Genomic DNA, 14,794 nt, shown 5'->3' with positions numbered 1-14,794 from the left:
AGGAGATGGTAGACAGCGGAGAGGTGATCTTAACCCCTCCCTTACAAAATGGTTTTCCAAAACTCAAACTGACCACAATTCAATGCCTCATGAAGGTTTTTTTTTTCTTTTAAGGAAGATCTGGGAGTGACCAGGCTGAGACTCACCTGAACAACAATCCTGCTGCTATGTCACACCTGTCAGAGCAAGTGCTCACTAACTCTGATTTTGACCTGTTTGTGAACAAATAAACTTTTAGAATTTGTAAATAAAATAAGTTTTGGATCTGTTACTTGAACTCCTGGAACATAGGAGCCAAAGCTAAATTGTGGTGTTTCTATTTTTGATGAATTTAGCTGTTCCTGTTTTCACTTCTACCTTGCTTTTACCTTGCAAATGAAAAGAAGAATCCCTTTTCCTCATTTGCAACTGAAACACACTTGTGGCCACTGTCACACCCACAGACCATTTCTAAAACAAAAATCTCAGAAATGATAAATAAAATGTAAGAACATGTGGGTGTACAGGGGGTTCAGTGCAGCACTGCTTCCTTGCTATTCTCTGCTGGTTGCCGAGCAACCTCACAGTAATGGTAATAAAGCAGGATGACACTGCTTATAACCCAATGTGCGAAAACAACATGTTATTTTTATGCTTTTGTGTGCAGATTAAAACAAAGAGATACAGTGTGGTGCAATTCTGGCCACCACCTTTTTTGAAATATCTTTCATAAAGTGACTTTTCTTACCTGCAGTGTTTGTGTGTGTGTCCAGGTGTAGCACACGTTATAGTTTGTGCCACACTTGTGAGCTCAGGCAACCGGCAAAGGAGTGATGTTTGCCAGTAATGAGACTGTGTTTCCACCAGTGAACTGCAGCCTGATATCCCGGTTCACTCCCCACTGGGGGTAAACTTTGGGTGATTTACTGACACTTCAATGTCATCTTTACTTTGTTTATTAAAGAAAAACGTGTTACAGTATGCAAGCAGTGAACTGATCAGCGAGAAAAGTTAGTGAGAGAAAGAGAGAGAGAGAGTGAGTGAGTTATGGAACAGCGTATGTAGCAGCGATGTTCTGTCAACATAGCAATGAGAGGTGAATAAATGCTACAGCTCCCATGTCTGCCTTGCCACATGCTGCTGAAGAGGTTATCCTCAGGCTGCTACCGTATTGCATTTTTCCAAACACACTACAGCAATGACATTAGAATGGACGGATGTGTTAATATTTAAGAAAAAATGGTCCTATACCAACACAAGAGGCATCAGTTTCAGATATTTTCAAACTGTGACACGTTGACAGAGTTAACTTCGTGCAAAAATATTAGTCGCAACCTCTAGTCCTCATCTTCTTATTCTACTGTTGTCTGCAATACTGTGAAACGTGATTAAATAAATGGTACCGTGACTGTACTTGTTTGGCTATCAAGACAAATGCACACAAGTTACTGATAATTCTGAAATGTGCATTTCTTAGTTCCAGCATGCCAGCTTAAACTAGCATGAAAACATTTGTGCCGTACTGTACTGAAAAAAGCAAGTTTATTTTTAATTCAGTGAATGTAAATTTGATAAAGTCATCCCTGTAACATGATCACACTACTGTTTAAAATAATAATTCTCTACTTTAAGCGGTTTTTCCTTTTGGCTGTCAGGCTCTTTTAATTTGTGCACACAACCCTCCGACAGCATACGCACGTGGTACAGATGTGAGGCTGATAATGACTTTGTTACGAACACTAATCTTCCACAATAGGGAACAATATCAACTTTAATAGCCAAACACAACTAGATCAAATAATACAACATTTGAAATGAATTTGTTCTTCAGAGGAAAAACAAGTGGAGCAAGAAGAAACTGTGATTTCATTCTTGAAATCTTCAATAAAGGAAAAGCAAGTAAACAGCACCCAGTAGTCAGTAAACCATATTTGCATATGTGCCTGGAATCTAAACATCAAAGTCTGGATGCTGTTCACAACACATTATTATATGAGTGCACAGGCTTACGAGGCTTTATGGCCGTGCTGAGAAGAACACCTAATGGTTACTGATGCATTGTATGACTTCTCATAAACAGTAGAAATGTTATGTGCCGTAAAGCCTAACAGCAAGCATTTGAAGCAGCTAAATGTGCATTGCTTGCAGTGATAGTTGAGATGTTTTCTGAGATCAATACATTTGTGCTCCTTCTTGGCTCCATCACACATCATGTATGATTCTTCATTTCTCTGAGCTTCCTGTACGAACTTGTCAGTTAATCATCAGCCCTTGAAACACTTCAAATGGAATTTGGGAACATTTTCTGCATAAGTCATCCCACAATGCAATCGCACGATAGAACGGATGTTTCTAATCTCTGACAACGCATCAAGAATACAATTCATCCAATAAATAGTAATAGGTGAGAGTAAAACACATTAAGATTTGTGCATGTAGCCTTGGTACACAGAAAAGCCAAACAGGTCTACACGAACCCTATCACTATATTAGTCTCTTTTAGACCGGGCTGTTATAGTCTATTGCAGAAGAAACAAACCAGCAGTTATGGAATATTTTTGTTTGCTGTCTGACCCTGAGTATGAAGAAGATCAATACCAATTTTGTCAGAGCCTGGTAAAGAGATGCTCCGGGATGATGGGTTTAGCTCTGCTAGAGTGCAAACAGACAGGATCTGACATCCTACTGTTGAGTGAATGCTAAAGCTTGCTTGCAGCCCGCTAAAAGTGAAGAGGTTAACTGGTTAACCCTGCAGCTAGCGGCGTCTGCAGCCTTAGCAAGCAGGAGTGCGTGTGCCTCTCTCTCTCTCTCTGCACACTACGCACGTCATATGCAATGAGCTATTCCTCAGGAGTTATGTTGAATTAAACACGGTGTTCGATGAAGGCAGGCTGTCAAACCGACTCCACTTACCTCAAAGGACAGAGTTTGTTTTTAGTGTGTTGATTTCATTGTTGTAAACTGTTATCACAGAATTGAAGCAGCTATGGTTTTAAAAGCAACAACTACATGGGCAGCCTATGAAGGTAATGTTTGCTAACAGTTCAGTGTCTGCACTGCAGAAACGTTCTGCTGCAGTAATGTGACCTGAGCAGCTTCGTCTAGCTAAAACTGGAGCACTTGCCGCCTCTTTTCTTTCTGTTTTCTGTTTAATTCCTGTTAGCGTGAATAATCTGAAAGCTGTGAATATTAAATGTGATTTTATGAAAAACATCACTATACTCACTGAAGTCCTGCAGGCTTGTCCCTCATCCAGCTGTCTCACCAAACACAAATTCAACTATACATGATTGAAAGTGCTACTCTATGTTGTCTTGACCTCCTCTACCCCCATATATGACCAAAGGGATGTCCACCGTTCTACTCCGCACATCGGACTTTCAATATATGACTACAAGTGAGGCTTGAATGTGGCTTTTAAGGTCATTTGAGGCGGTTCTTTTGTAGTCTGCCTGAACAAGACTAGGCTTACCACACAACAGATTTTTGTGTGTACTCAACGCAAAGAGCTGTCCCTTCATTTGCTTCAGCTTCCAAGAAACATTAATCAAAATGTCAGTGTGTTGCTTTACCAGCATTTAAACTATACAATCTTCCCTATTTTCTATATTTGTGCATCCATTTGTCAATCCAGCCCTGTAAATGTGAAGCTGCCAGTCATTCAGGGAGCTGAAGGTAAATCAAATATCACGGCTGATGGGAAGCAATTACCAGCGGGAGGACGGTTTTCAGGTTGAGCCACAGGAAAAAAATTGGATAATTCTGCAAATACACGGGACAGTGCAAAATGAAAATGATTCATGTAATTCCACCTCTGTGTGATATATGGAGGTTTTTTCATTTCACCGTCGTGTGACACGTGCACTTCCATACCACGAAGCTGAAGCTACTGTACAGTATATGTTACAGAGGATGTGTAGGTGGCTGAAGTCTCTCCGCCTGTTTGCTGCCTTTTCCCAGCTGTCCTTCCTTCTCCACCTCCTCAGCTAGCCTTAAAGATCTGCTTACAGCAAACATGTCCCACTGCAGCACTCAAGGACAAACCACACAGTGCCAAGAAGACACACACACACACACACACACACACAGAACATACATCTGTGTGGGTTTGTGTATGTGTGTATATGCGCACCTAGGTGCACCTCTCTCCTACTGGACCATATGGAAGTGTGTATGAAGGAAAAAAGGGACAAAATCTGCTAGGACAGTTGACACAGCGCAGATGCTTGGCCACACACACACACACACACACACAAACGCACACACACACAAACGGACCACAAACACACTTGCAAACACTCACAGAAACACATGCACATTCACATGCACTTTCACACACACACACACACACACACACACACACACACACACACACACTGCATAATGTGTGGTGTTGTTTGAGTGGTAATGAGGCAGGAGCGAGAAGACGGCTGGTGTGCCTCCCACTGCCTTATGCTAGGGGAGTTGCCCAGCTTGCTGGTGGAATGACAGAGAGCCATCCTAGGCGCACGCGCGCACACACACACACACACACACACACATAGAAGACAATTGCTTTCATTCGTGCAACTGAGCAACACTGAGTGTCCCTCATTTATTAACATTATGGGATGTCAGCAGGTTCATGCCCAAGAATGATAAAAATAAAGTTGGTGGTCTTGAAACCAGCAGCAGGTTCTGAATGTGATATGCCAGTACAAAACATACCTGGAAAATCATGTGTTAAAAATCCAACTAATGAATACGCTTCTGTTTTAAAAACTCAAAATATCAAACCACTTTTTAGTGCATCTAATTTAGTTCACTTAAATTCACCATTAAAGGATCACTTTGAATATCTTAGAATGAATCAGAATTTAAGTTTTGTAAAGGCCAGGGGCGGAGGTGCTTATTATTTTTTTTTATCAAAGTTCTAGTTGAAAATCATTAAGAGTTTAAAGAGGCTTAAAATTTAAAAATACGAATTGGAGTAGCCATTTTCTTAGAATTATGAGTAAAAATAATTATATGACAAGTGGAAGGGGCCCAAGTAGACTCTGGTTTCTGGATGAGTGATGACAATGGCATGAATGGTCAGGAAAAGGTTAAAGTGACAGGTTTAAAACTTCAAGTTTCCAAACCTTTAGAAGCCTCAGTGCTGTACGGCCCACCACCGCTGTTAGTCAAATCGGGCAGCCAGGCATCTTTGACCGCTGACTTGAAGACATGGCGGTTGTCCAGACTCTGAATGGGCCTGAAGTTACTGCGCAGATATTCCACTGACTTGACGTGGTCCTGCTGCTCTGTGGTGAAGATGGAGTAGAAAGCCTCTAACTGGTGTCGGTGAGGCGAGCGAGCACGGCAGAGACATGGAGAAGGAGAAAGAAGAGCAAATGAATTTGTGCTCACATCCTGTGGTGACATATTTAGCATCGCAAATCAAGCTTTAAGAACTTTCACGCGCGTCGCAAAATGCATAACAATGCACATTTAATTATCAAATTGAAAAAGAGAAAATTAACCAGTAGAGATGTGCAATAAAAACCATACTTCCATACCCCCCCCCACAATAAATTATTAATACATCATGTATATATTAATGGACTACGCAGGTAAGACACAGTAAGTTTATTTTCAGCTCTACACTGACATTTTCATGACATTTTGGAGAATACTGCATTATGTTACATGCAAAAATATATCATTGTATATTGTATCATGGTAGGTATACTATCATGGTACATATACTTGCCAATACTCAGCCCTTAAAGGTGGCAACTTCAAAAACTTCAAAGGAGAAAAATGAATATTCAGGGAATGAGGTATACATAGTTATTGGCCCAAATATATAAAGAGCATTGAGAACCCATCATTGACAAGTAGAACATTTAGTGCAGAAAATCATGGGGACATTTTTTAAATACGATACTGAAATAATTCAAGACCATGAAAGAAGGCAGCAAAGTAAATCATCCTGCAATGCCAGGCTTAAAAAATTAAAATAACACACCGGGAGAGACAAGAACGTGTGGCACTTTTACATTTGGCTGAAAACAATTTGTTCCAGCTTAAAAGCCAGCTAACCAGGGTTTCCAAAGAAAATGTCTCTCTGGTAGCCAGAATTCATCATTCCGTGATGTTCATTACAAGCCAAATGAACAAAGATACAGGCCATCCTTTCGATGGCAACCCCTGGTCGTGAAAAACAATAACCATTTCCAAATCTAGTGTTTGGCTTTTTTTTTGGAACATATTCAGATGGAGGATCGACATTTCTGATAAGGAGCTCCAAAATGTCAAATAAACTGGCTTTCCACCAGAAAATCAGATCTCGGTAAAGAAGCAAAAAAAATCAACTGCCTGATCTTGACCTGAGGCAGAGAGGTGGCCCAGAAGGTTTCAGACCAAAAGGTCCCCTGCTGTAAAGATGTTTTAGTCACTCAACCAGCATTGGCCCCCACACCTCTCCCCCCCAGAACTGTTTGTGGGCTTACATCAATGAAATGAACTTTCTACTGAGTATGAGTCCTTGTGGCCTGTATCTCTGAAGTGCTGTCCCAGGGGATACATGAGGGTTTTGGAGTTCTCATTGCATATTCATGTTCTGCCCGTCTGTCGCTCAGGCAGCATTTTGTGAGGCAGACAAAAAGCAACCACAGACACACTCCAAATGGTACTACAAATGTAGAGTTAGCCAAGTCAATTTCTGTTGAACCACTTGAAATACTGAATTGTCACTAGAGATGCTGTTACAATATTTGCATAAGCTGCATCTGAAAGAGCCCGTGCTTAGGTAGCCAAAAAATGCTTGGCCTGTCAGCCGTCTAAATTCAGCAGTAGTTGTCAGAGTAATGCCAGAAGAGTGATGAAAGACAGAACAAAATTAACCAAAACACTCTGGTCATCTTATTCAGGCCAAAAGTAGCCCAGTGTTACCTCAAGTGTTGCTTAAAGCAGCTGCTCAGTCTCCATCTCATTCCATCCAACTCCACCTCCCCGGATCTGGCAGCCAAGTAGCAGCCAGATTACACATGTTCCTCTGGGGACAGAACACTCAGGCCCCCTCCTGCACTGCAAAGCTGAACTTATCTAGAATCACCTTCAGGGGCTGTATGCAAGAAGGCAAATGTTAACACTGCCAGCTCCCTGTAAAAAGTCTGCGAAATCTCCGATTAATGATGTGACAGAGTTGCACACTCGTCAAAAAGTTGGAATTCTTGAAGACTTAATAAATGTTTGTAGTCTGAGAACAGAAGCCACAGTTGAAGCTCAACTTTTCAGCTTCCGAATGTCCATTAAATCTTTTAGAATTCCAGCAGTTATGGTGTTCAACTTTATCGATCCCTCACTGAGTTAAATTTATTTTTTTAGTTAAAACATCCTACAGAGGAGTCAATCATAATAAGACTATTTCAGCCAAATCTGCCAAACATTGCTCTCCAGTCTACTGTTGAATTTATGTGAATGGAATAGATGAATGTCAACAGAATTCACGTCTTTTATTTGACTTTGGTGCGAAACAGGAAGAATAAAAGCATCCGAGGGTGTGGAAGAAGGGTCAGTTACACTAACACATATTTGTTTGAGTCAGGTTGGGAAGATCGGCCCTCATAGCGGGTTGGGCAGGTCACATGACAGACCCAAAGGACCATCCGACCCTGAAATAAGTACCTTTTAGTATAGTTTATTATCCATAACCAGAGTCTCCCTTTTTTGTATTCCCATCTAGTGACAAGGTTCTGTGATACTGTGTGTTTTAGCACATATGCAGTATACTTTTCAAACACTTCCTGAAGTAGTTTTAATAAGACTTCAGCTGAAATACTACCAAACATTGAACATTTTGTGCTGCGTCGGGTTAATGTTGAAGTTGGCCTCTTCCTGCATGTTGCCATTTGTCAAATACATGCTGTGTGGCAAGACGTGCAACCAGACATGGATTTGCACTCTGTGATTGAAGTGTCATCATTCTGTCTGTGTTGGCAGATGGATACTTTGTACAATGTGTTTGGAAGCAATGTACACAGGCAAACAGCTTGTGTGCAAGGGAGTGTTGGAAGGGGGAGGCGGTATCGAGAAGCAGATTTAGTTTCATGAAAGTGAACGTCTCAGTGAGGACAGCAAACTCTCACTGCGGCTGTCATTCTGCTGCACAACAGCCAGGTGTTCTGAAATTAAAAGTAGAAACTAAACCACAACCAAATAAGGTGTCTGCCTGGAGGCTGCAGTATGAAATTTGAAAGGATTGGACTTGGCTCGGTGTTGTCATTCGGATTAAGAAGTGAGTCTTAGTCCTTTCTGCCCACCTGTTATCTTCTTTCTTGGGGAAAAGAGATTTTCCAGCAGGTGACCTAACAACCTCCTGAGACAGAGCAAGCCCAGACCAAAGCAGACAGTGCAGATATCACTGATTAAAGCCAACCAGCTGCTCACCATCCCATAGCAGTGAAATGCTGATTGACCCCGACATTGTCTCTGTTTTGAAAGAGAACAGTCTGACTTGTAGGTTGTTATTTTCAGTTGGTTGAATGTTGAACAAGATTTAATATATAGCTCATGATTTCACAACGTTTTATGTTTCGGTATTATACGGACAGAGTGATGATGTTCATTGAATAGCGTTTTCCCGATTGCTCAAAACAAACATTAAATGACTTCGAGCTCCCTGCGCTTTAACTAAAGCACAGAGACACAGGTGGTGAAACAGTGTGTTTTTCACTGTGGGCAACTCTGCTATATCGAACTAACGTAGCCGTAGCAAGATTACAACGGAACGCACAGAAGACTACCATTACATTTGCAACCACAGAGACATTAACAAAAGGAGTAAGTGTGAGGAGCAGAGTCTGGCATACTGACTCTACTTCTGTACACCGCGTTGCTATAATTTCATTCAAGCAAATGATTCTAAGGTACAGTGTTGGATTTCTAACATGTTGCATGCTAAAACATACAGATTCACACAATGACATAAAAGAGATTAGATATGTTTTGTGAATGAAATACAATTCTACTCATTACTTACTGACTCTATATACTTAGTTGTTGAGTGCATTGCTATTTGAGCCTTGTAATACTGTTAGACTGGAGAACAACTGGCAAAAAAAACAACAACAACAACAACAAAACAGACTTTCGTGTGGAGACTTTGCAAAGAAACTGGCCTGGACACGCCTGGAGAAGCGATAGAACCTTCAGGGGTCAAACAACCTAGCAGCTATGACAGAGTACTGGAAACCTTTTAAATGCTGTTAAATCAATTAATCGATTCTCTTGAAACAACAACAGGTGTGTAGAGGACTTTTGTGTGATGAAGAAATTCATCAGACACAAGAAACAGGCTGGAGACTCAGAGGTGGTTTACACTGGACACATTAATGGACATGTCCACCCCAGATGCATGAGGTTCGCTGTGAGAGGATGAGACTGAGTCAGCTCCCCTAAGAACATCTGAGTTCCTCTCTCCTCAACAATCATAGATGTGTCAGACACCACCCAGTGTTACTGAATTAAAACATTCTGCACAAATGTGGCCTACGTGAAGTCTAGATGCAGCGACGCATCAGGCTAACACTGACATCGTTAGGGTCAGCTTTATTATCACTAAGTATTCTAACAACGAATTTGCAGTCATAAAAGAACTTCTGGAGGACACCGCAGGTTCACTCCCCACCCGAGGTCAAGGCCCGGGATCAGATCAGCTCTTATCCTTTCAGACGAATTATGAGGATAAGACCAAGCAAGTGAAAACAAAGGATACCAGATGAAATTCCTTACGAAGGTGCATAAAAGGTGTTGAAATATCAGGAACAAGATGTGACGCATTGGCAGTCATCATCATCCTCTTCCTCTTGTGTGGCAACAGCATTTGAAGGAAGCCAGTGTTTTTTTTTTCTTCACGGGCAGAATGTGATTGCAGCCAACCCAAATCCCCAAACCCCCGAGCTGCTGCAAATCAAATGTAAAACACCCATAAAGCATCAGCCTGCCAGCTTTGGTGACCAGCTTCAGGGGTGACTTTCTGAGACGATGAAAGTCAAATCTGAGCGTCAAAGCAAAGGATTAATAATACAAAGCCCCAGACTGAGTCCGCAGTTTACCGAGCCACAGTAAACCCACGGGGGTTTAGGGTGGACAAAGACTGAGGATGGGGGCTGCACAATGACAGAAGAAACACAGATCCATGCACAGCTCTTCAATCTCTAATAGCGTTACATTTTTAGTGTTTCCAGAGGAAGCTTTGTGGTGAAGCGCTTCTTTATCTTTGAAGTTAAGTCAATTTTTCCTCCACTCATACATCAGTAGCAAGTTACATTTTCCATAATTCCTTTGTAAAGCTTTTATTAATGACGTGAGGCCCAGCTGATGTAGGTTCATTTTTTTTAATTTTTAGCACTTCAGCTCTTGTAATTATATGCTACTAAATAATAAACCAGAATTTCAGTCAATTTTTTTTATCAAGTACCCTCCCCCCCCCCCCCCCGCTCCCTGCATGACAGCTTAGTGACTCCAGGACTCAGAAAAAGCTGGCCACATACTGAAAGCTTGAGGAGACGAAAGATTACCAAAAAAAAACAGCAAAAAATAGACGCTTATAAACGTTCAATCGCATCATTCAGTACAATCAGTCGTCTTTATCCAGCCTCAGTAGTTCACACTCCAGGAGAACTTCAGGCTTGTTATAATGACTGAAACTCTGTATGACCACTTGAACAAGTTCTCTCTCAAGGGGTGAAATCACAAGGGCCTCTAAATGTGTGAAAGTGAGATTGAGCGTATTTTGCAGAATGTTAACATCTGTATGGCTTTTCTCTGTGTAATGAACTGCACACATGACTGATTCACTAGTATTTATGACCTGGCTTCAATCTCAGCTTCACTCAGTGAACTGTAGACATCAGGCCATGTTACTCAAACTTCAACTTCATCCCTATACTGTATCATCCCGGTGTAGAGCCTTGGCCACAGCTGCAATTAGCAGAGACAGACTTCTCTAGCAGTATGGGAAGATTATGGGCAGCTGGTATGTGCTGCCTTGGGGAACAACAAAATCTATCAAAGAAACAGAGACTGATTCCATGGTGTTTTTCACCACTTTTGGTTACCACTGCCTCAAGCTAAAGCAGATTTTTTTTTCTTTACTTTTAGAGGCATTCAATAAGGCTTGTTTTCAGTCCCTGTCTGGAACTGCATGTATTTGCATCAAAAGATATTTCAATATGGGATTTGGAAGATTTCAAAATCAGTTTTGTGGGCAGGAGACTGATCAGAATCCCCACAGGATTAGGCAGCTGCAGGCTTGTACTGTAAAGTACAACTCTGCATAGACCTCTGCTTGTCATGCTATCCGGTCATTTGCGGATGAAAAGTTGAGTTAGATATCTTGGTAACAAAAGCAAGAGACTAATCTTAGACATCAATATTCAGGGTCGATGATTGAAAAACCTTTTCTTCATCACACTAGAAACAAACCCTATCTCCTCACCATTTGGTTAAGGGCTTCTTCATATGAACCGCATTGCATTCTGTGGGATCTCAGTAGCAGATGCAGTTACCTTCACGCTGCCCTTGAGTCAGGGACAGTAGTGCACCATAACCTTGTTTGTCAACCACTATGAAACGTGAAAAAAGTGTAGTGATGTAGAAAGTCATTTTTTTGTTTTTAGTTGAACAAGACCTGCAAAAAAGAATGTGTGAATTAAGATGAAAAGCACCAGCTACAGCAGTAAAATTGTTCTTCCTGTTGGCAAACTACTGAGAGCTGCATGAGCCACTAACTTGAAAGCGGTGTGGGATCAAGAAGTATACTAGCGCATGCTCAATGGAGAACTTTCCCTCTGGTGCGTGCTGAGGGTCTGCAGACTCTTGTGTACTAAGAAGGATGATGAACTTTATGTCACATCAGCATGAATTGGTCATGAAAAGCATCTACACCAGTTTTTTTGGGTCGCTCGTGTATGATACACAAATTCTCAAATTTGGCTTCCCAAACTCTTCAGATGAAACAGCAACCACTTATTCTGACATTTGATTCATCTGCAGGGCAACACATGAAGAAAGGAGGAGATGATTGTCCAGTTGTGTGTGTGGCCAATCACCTTGTGTGTGCTTGTGGAATGTTTATTTTTAAGCTACAATCTTTTTCGCTCTTAAAAAAAACGAAGCAGCTCCAACACACTTGTAGGGTTGCACTTTGCTTAACCTAACCATCTAAAATCATCACACTCCAGCTGAGAGATGCATATTCTACTCCCCTAAAGGATGAAACACACAGCCCACAGCATCACTCAGTTATGCAACACTGCTGCTTTTTCCACATACAGAATTTGAAGCAGCATTTGATTTTTCAGCACCATTCAAACATTCAAAATGACATTTAAAGTGCAACTTTGTACCAAAGTTTGGATCTGAGTACTTAGAATAACAAAAGAAATGTAATTCCAGTGTGTAATAGTGGATATAACTCAATATCGCCTGTACTGAATTATATTAATATATCTTTTTTCAAATATCCAATGCAGGGACTTTTTCCATTATCAGGCTGCTGTCAATACTGCGTACTGGATCAGCATGTCCCTGGTGTGCTTGCTGGTTGTTCATACACGTTCACACATTGCTGGTTAAGTTAACAGGCATCGCATTTTGTGCATGTGCTTGCAAAACATATTTTCAAGTATAATTAGAATTGTTTAATACATCTAGAATGTAATACAGCAGTGTTGACTACGTATCTTTTAATGAATGTGAGTTCATTAGTTTTCTTGACGAAAATCATCGGTTTGGAGACGCCTTGTTAAGTGAGCACGTTTCCTGACAGAAATACACACGGCGCATCACTGCTGACAGCCTCTAATGAAATCAGCTGTAGGTTATACGGCGACCATGGGAGTCGCGTGGCAGCTGTCCTCTCTTTTCCTCTACACGTGACAACACACTCCTTCAGGCATACGAAATAATTAAAGCGGATTCACTTCAAAAATGAGCATCTCATTGTGTCAGAAACAAGAGCAACAGAGCCTTGTTGTGTGTGTTTTTTCCGCCATCAAAATATGTCACCGTTAAATGATCCTGTAGTTCCAAAAATCAATTTGGTCCATGCAAAACAGTTGATCATGTCTGTGAAAATGTTCACACCAGGACAACACTGAACAACCGTCTTCAAATCCCCTCATAACTCATAGCTGGGACACAGCTGTCCTGAAGCACAAACCAAGGCGGTGTAGCGGGACAAAATTAGCTCTCCTGAGACGTGCCAAATCGTGACCGCACCCTGTGTGTTCCAAGGGTTACGGCCAGGACCGGAGAAACATGAAGACAGACTGAGAATTAGCATGGACTGATGAACTGCACTGGTCAGTCTTATGTTAAATCATAACAAACCATGGCCTGAAAAAAGAGATACCGAGTAATTACTTTGTGACAGGGCATCGTATAATAGGTAGTAGAGAGGCATTCAAGAATTCAGAGGGTTCCTGTTCAATGTCAAAGTGTCATCAAGGAGGATAAACTACAGTGAACTGTGTCAGTGAGTGTGTAAACGGGATGTTTCTGAAGCACTTTGTGTGGTCTGTTGACTAGATTAGTGTTATATAAATAAAATACAGTTTTATGAAACTGAGACATTAAAATTACTACATGGATGTTTAAAGGACTGACAAGATTCAATTATAAAATCTGTGTTTGTGTTGAAAGGTATTTACAGCTCCAGAACACAATGAACATCTTTTGAAAGACCTCCGAAAGCAAAAGAAACCCGTTAAGTTGCATTTTACTTCTTCCTCAAAATGTGGGCATGCTTGCGTGCAATCCCAGTTTGGGAAATCCTAAAAAACTCTCAAATCCCACTGAGAATTGCAACCAGGAGACTCATCCAAACAGCTTTATACGCACACGCACACGGGACATGTGCATTAATACAAGTGCCTGTTTGAAAAGATTTTCGGTGGGGTGTTGTGTAAGAGTGCAGCATCGATCCACTCTAAAAGCAGGCCCAAAGCAACGGCTGTCACTCCAGCTGACCCACTTCAACTATCATCAAAAACAAAAGACTATCAGAATGAGAGGAGAGGAATCAAATACGAAGAGGCAGAGAGAGGCAAACTGGAGTCACCCTCCGTGTTAATTCTCTTTCCAACCTCCTTCTTTTATCTTTCTCCATGATGTTGTCTCTGTAGAGTTGCACAGCAAAGAAAAAAGAGAGGGGAAACAAAAGTACTTCAAAAGGAGCTTTCAAGCTTGTCGAGAAAGACTGGCTAATGGTCAGGAATCAACAGCCAGAGAACAGGAAGGATGGCTGATGGCCCCATCACTTGTTTCCCTGTTGATTAATCACCCTGTTTCATATTCTGTTGGTTTTTGCATCATTTCCCATGTGCCGTTTTAAAAATGTGTGTCTATTTCATCTTCTGCAATCGTTAAGTGAAATACAGTCCACTGAGAAATCGTCCCACATGATGTCAAAGTTGGATTAAACAACACAATGAAATGAAACTGGGTCACATGTTGGCCTTTGTATGACATGGACTTATTTGTTATGATATGAATACGTAGAGCTGTAGCTTTAATATAATCTGTGGCATCCATCATGCAGAGTACTGTTCCCAGAGTTTAGTTTTTCAAGCAAACACCCAGGTTCTGGATAATCTGCCCCAAAACAAAGGTCATTGTCTTCAACACTAACGAAGGGAGCAGAGGTCCTCTTCTTTCTGTTCTTAGCTGTGCCTTCTGAGTTATGGACACAGAGCCTCCTTCGTTATACTGAGGCTGATGGGAGAAGCTGCCAGAACTTTGATTGATCAGCTTGGGTTATTAGTTTTCTCCTGCAGATTTATGGTGC

The 14,794-nt window shown here is 41.3% G+C and overlaps 1 protein-coding gene across 3 annotated transcripts in view; it reads right to left on the bottom strand.

The window, feature by feature from the left end:
* The window catches only part of LOC147267412 (receptor-type tyrosine-protein phosphatase gamma-like), a 508,446-nt gene that overhangs the window by 84,603 nt on the left and 409,049 nt on the right, over positions 1–14,794 (bottom strand). For all 3 annotated transcript variants that reach the window (XM_086198300.1, XM_086198303.1, XM_086198302.1), the window contains exon 8: positions 5,100–5,292. In XM_086198300.1, the coding sequence (XP_086054426.1) occupies positions 5,100–5,292 (193 nt within the window). The remainder of the gene's footprint in view (positions 1–5,099; positions 5,293–14,794) is intronic.

The sequence above is a fragment of the Aulostomus chinensis genome, chromosome 3 (genome assembly GCF_037954235.1).
Source record: "Aulostomus chinensis isolate RoL2024-O1b breed Wild chromosome 3, RoL_Achi_v1.0, whole genome shotgun sequence".
NCBI lineage: Eukaryota > Metazoa > Chordata > Actinopteri > Syngnathiformes > Aulostomidae > Aulostomus > Aulostomus chinensis.
This window is presented reverse-complemented; position numbering and strand designations above follow the sequence as displayed.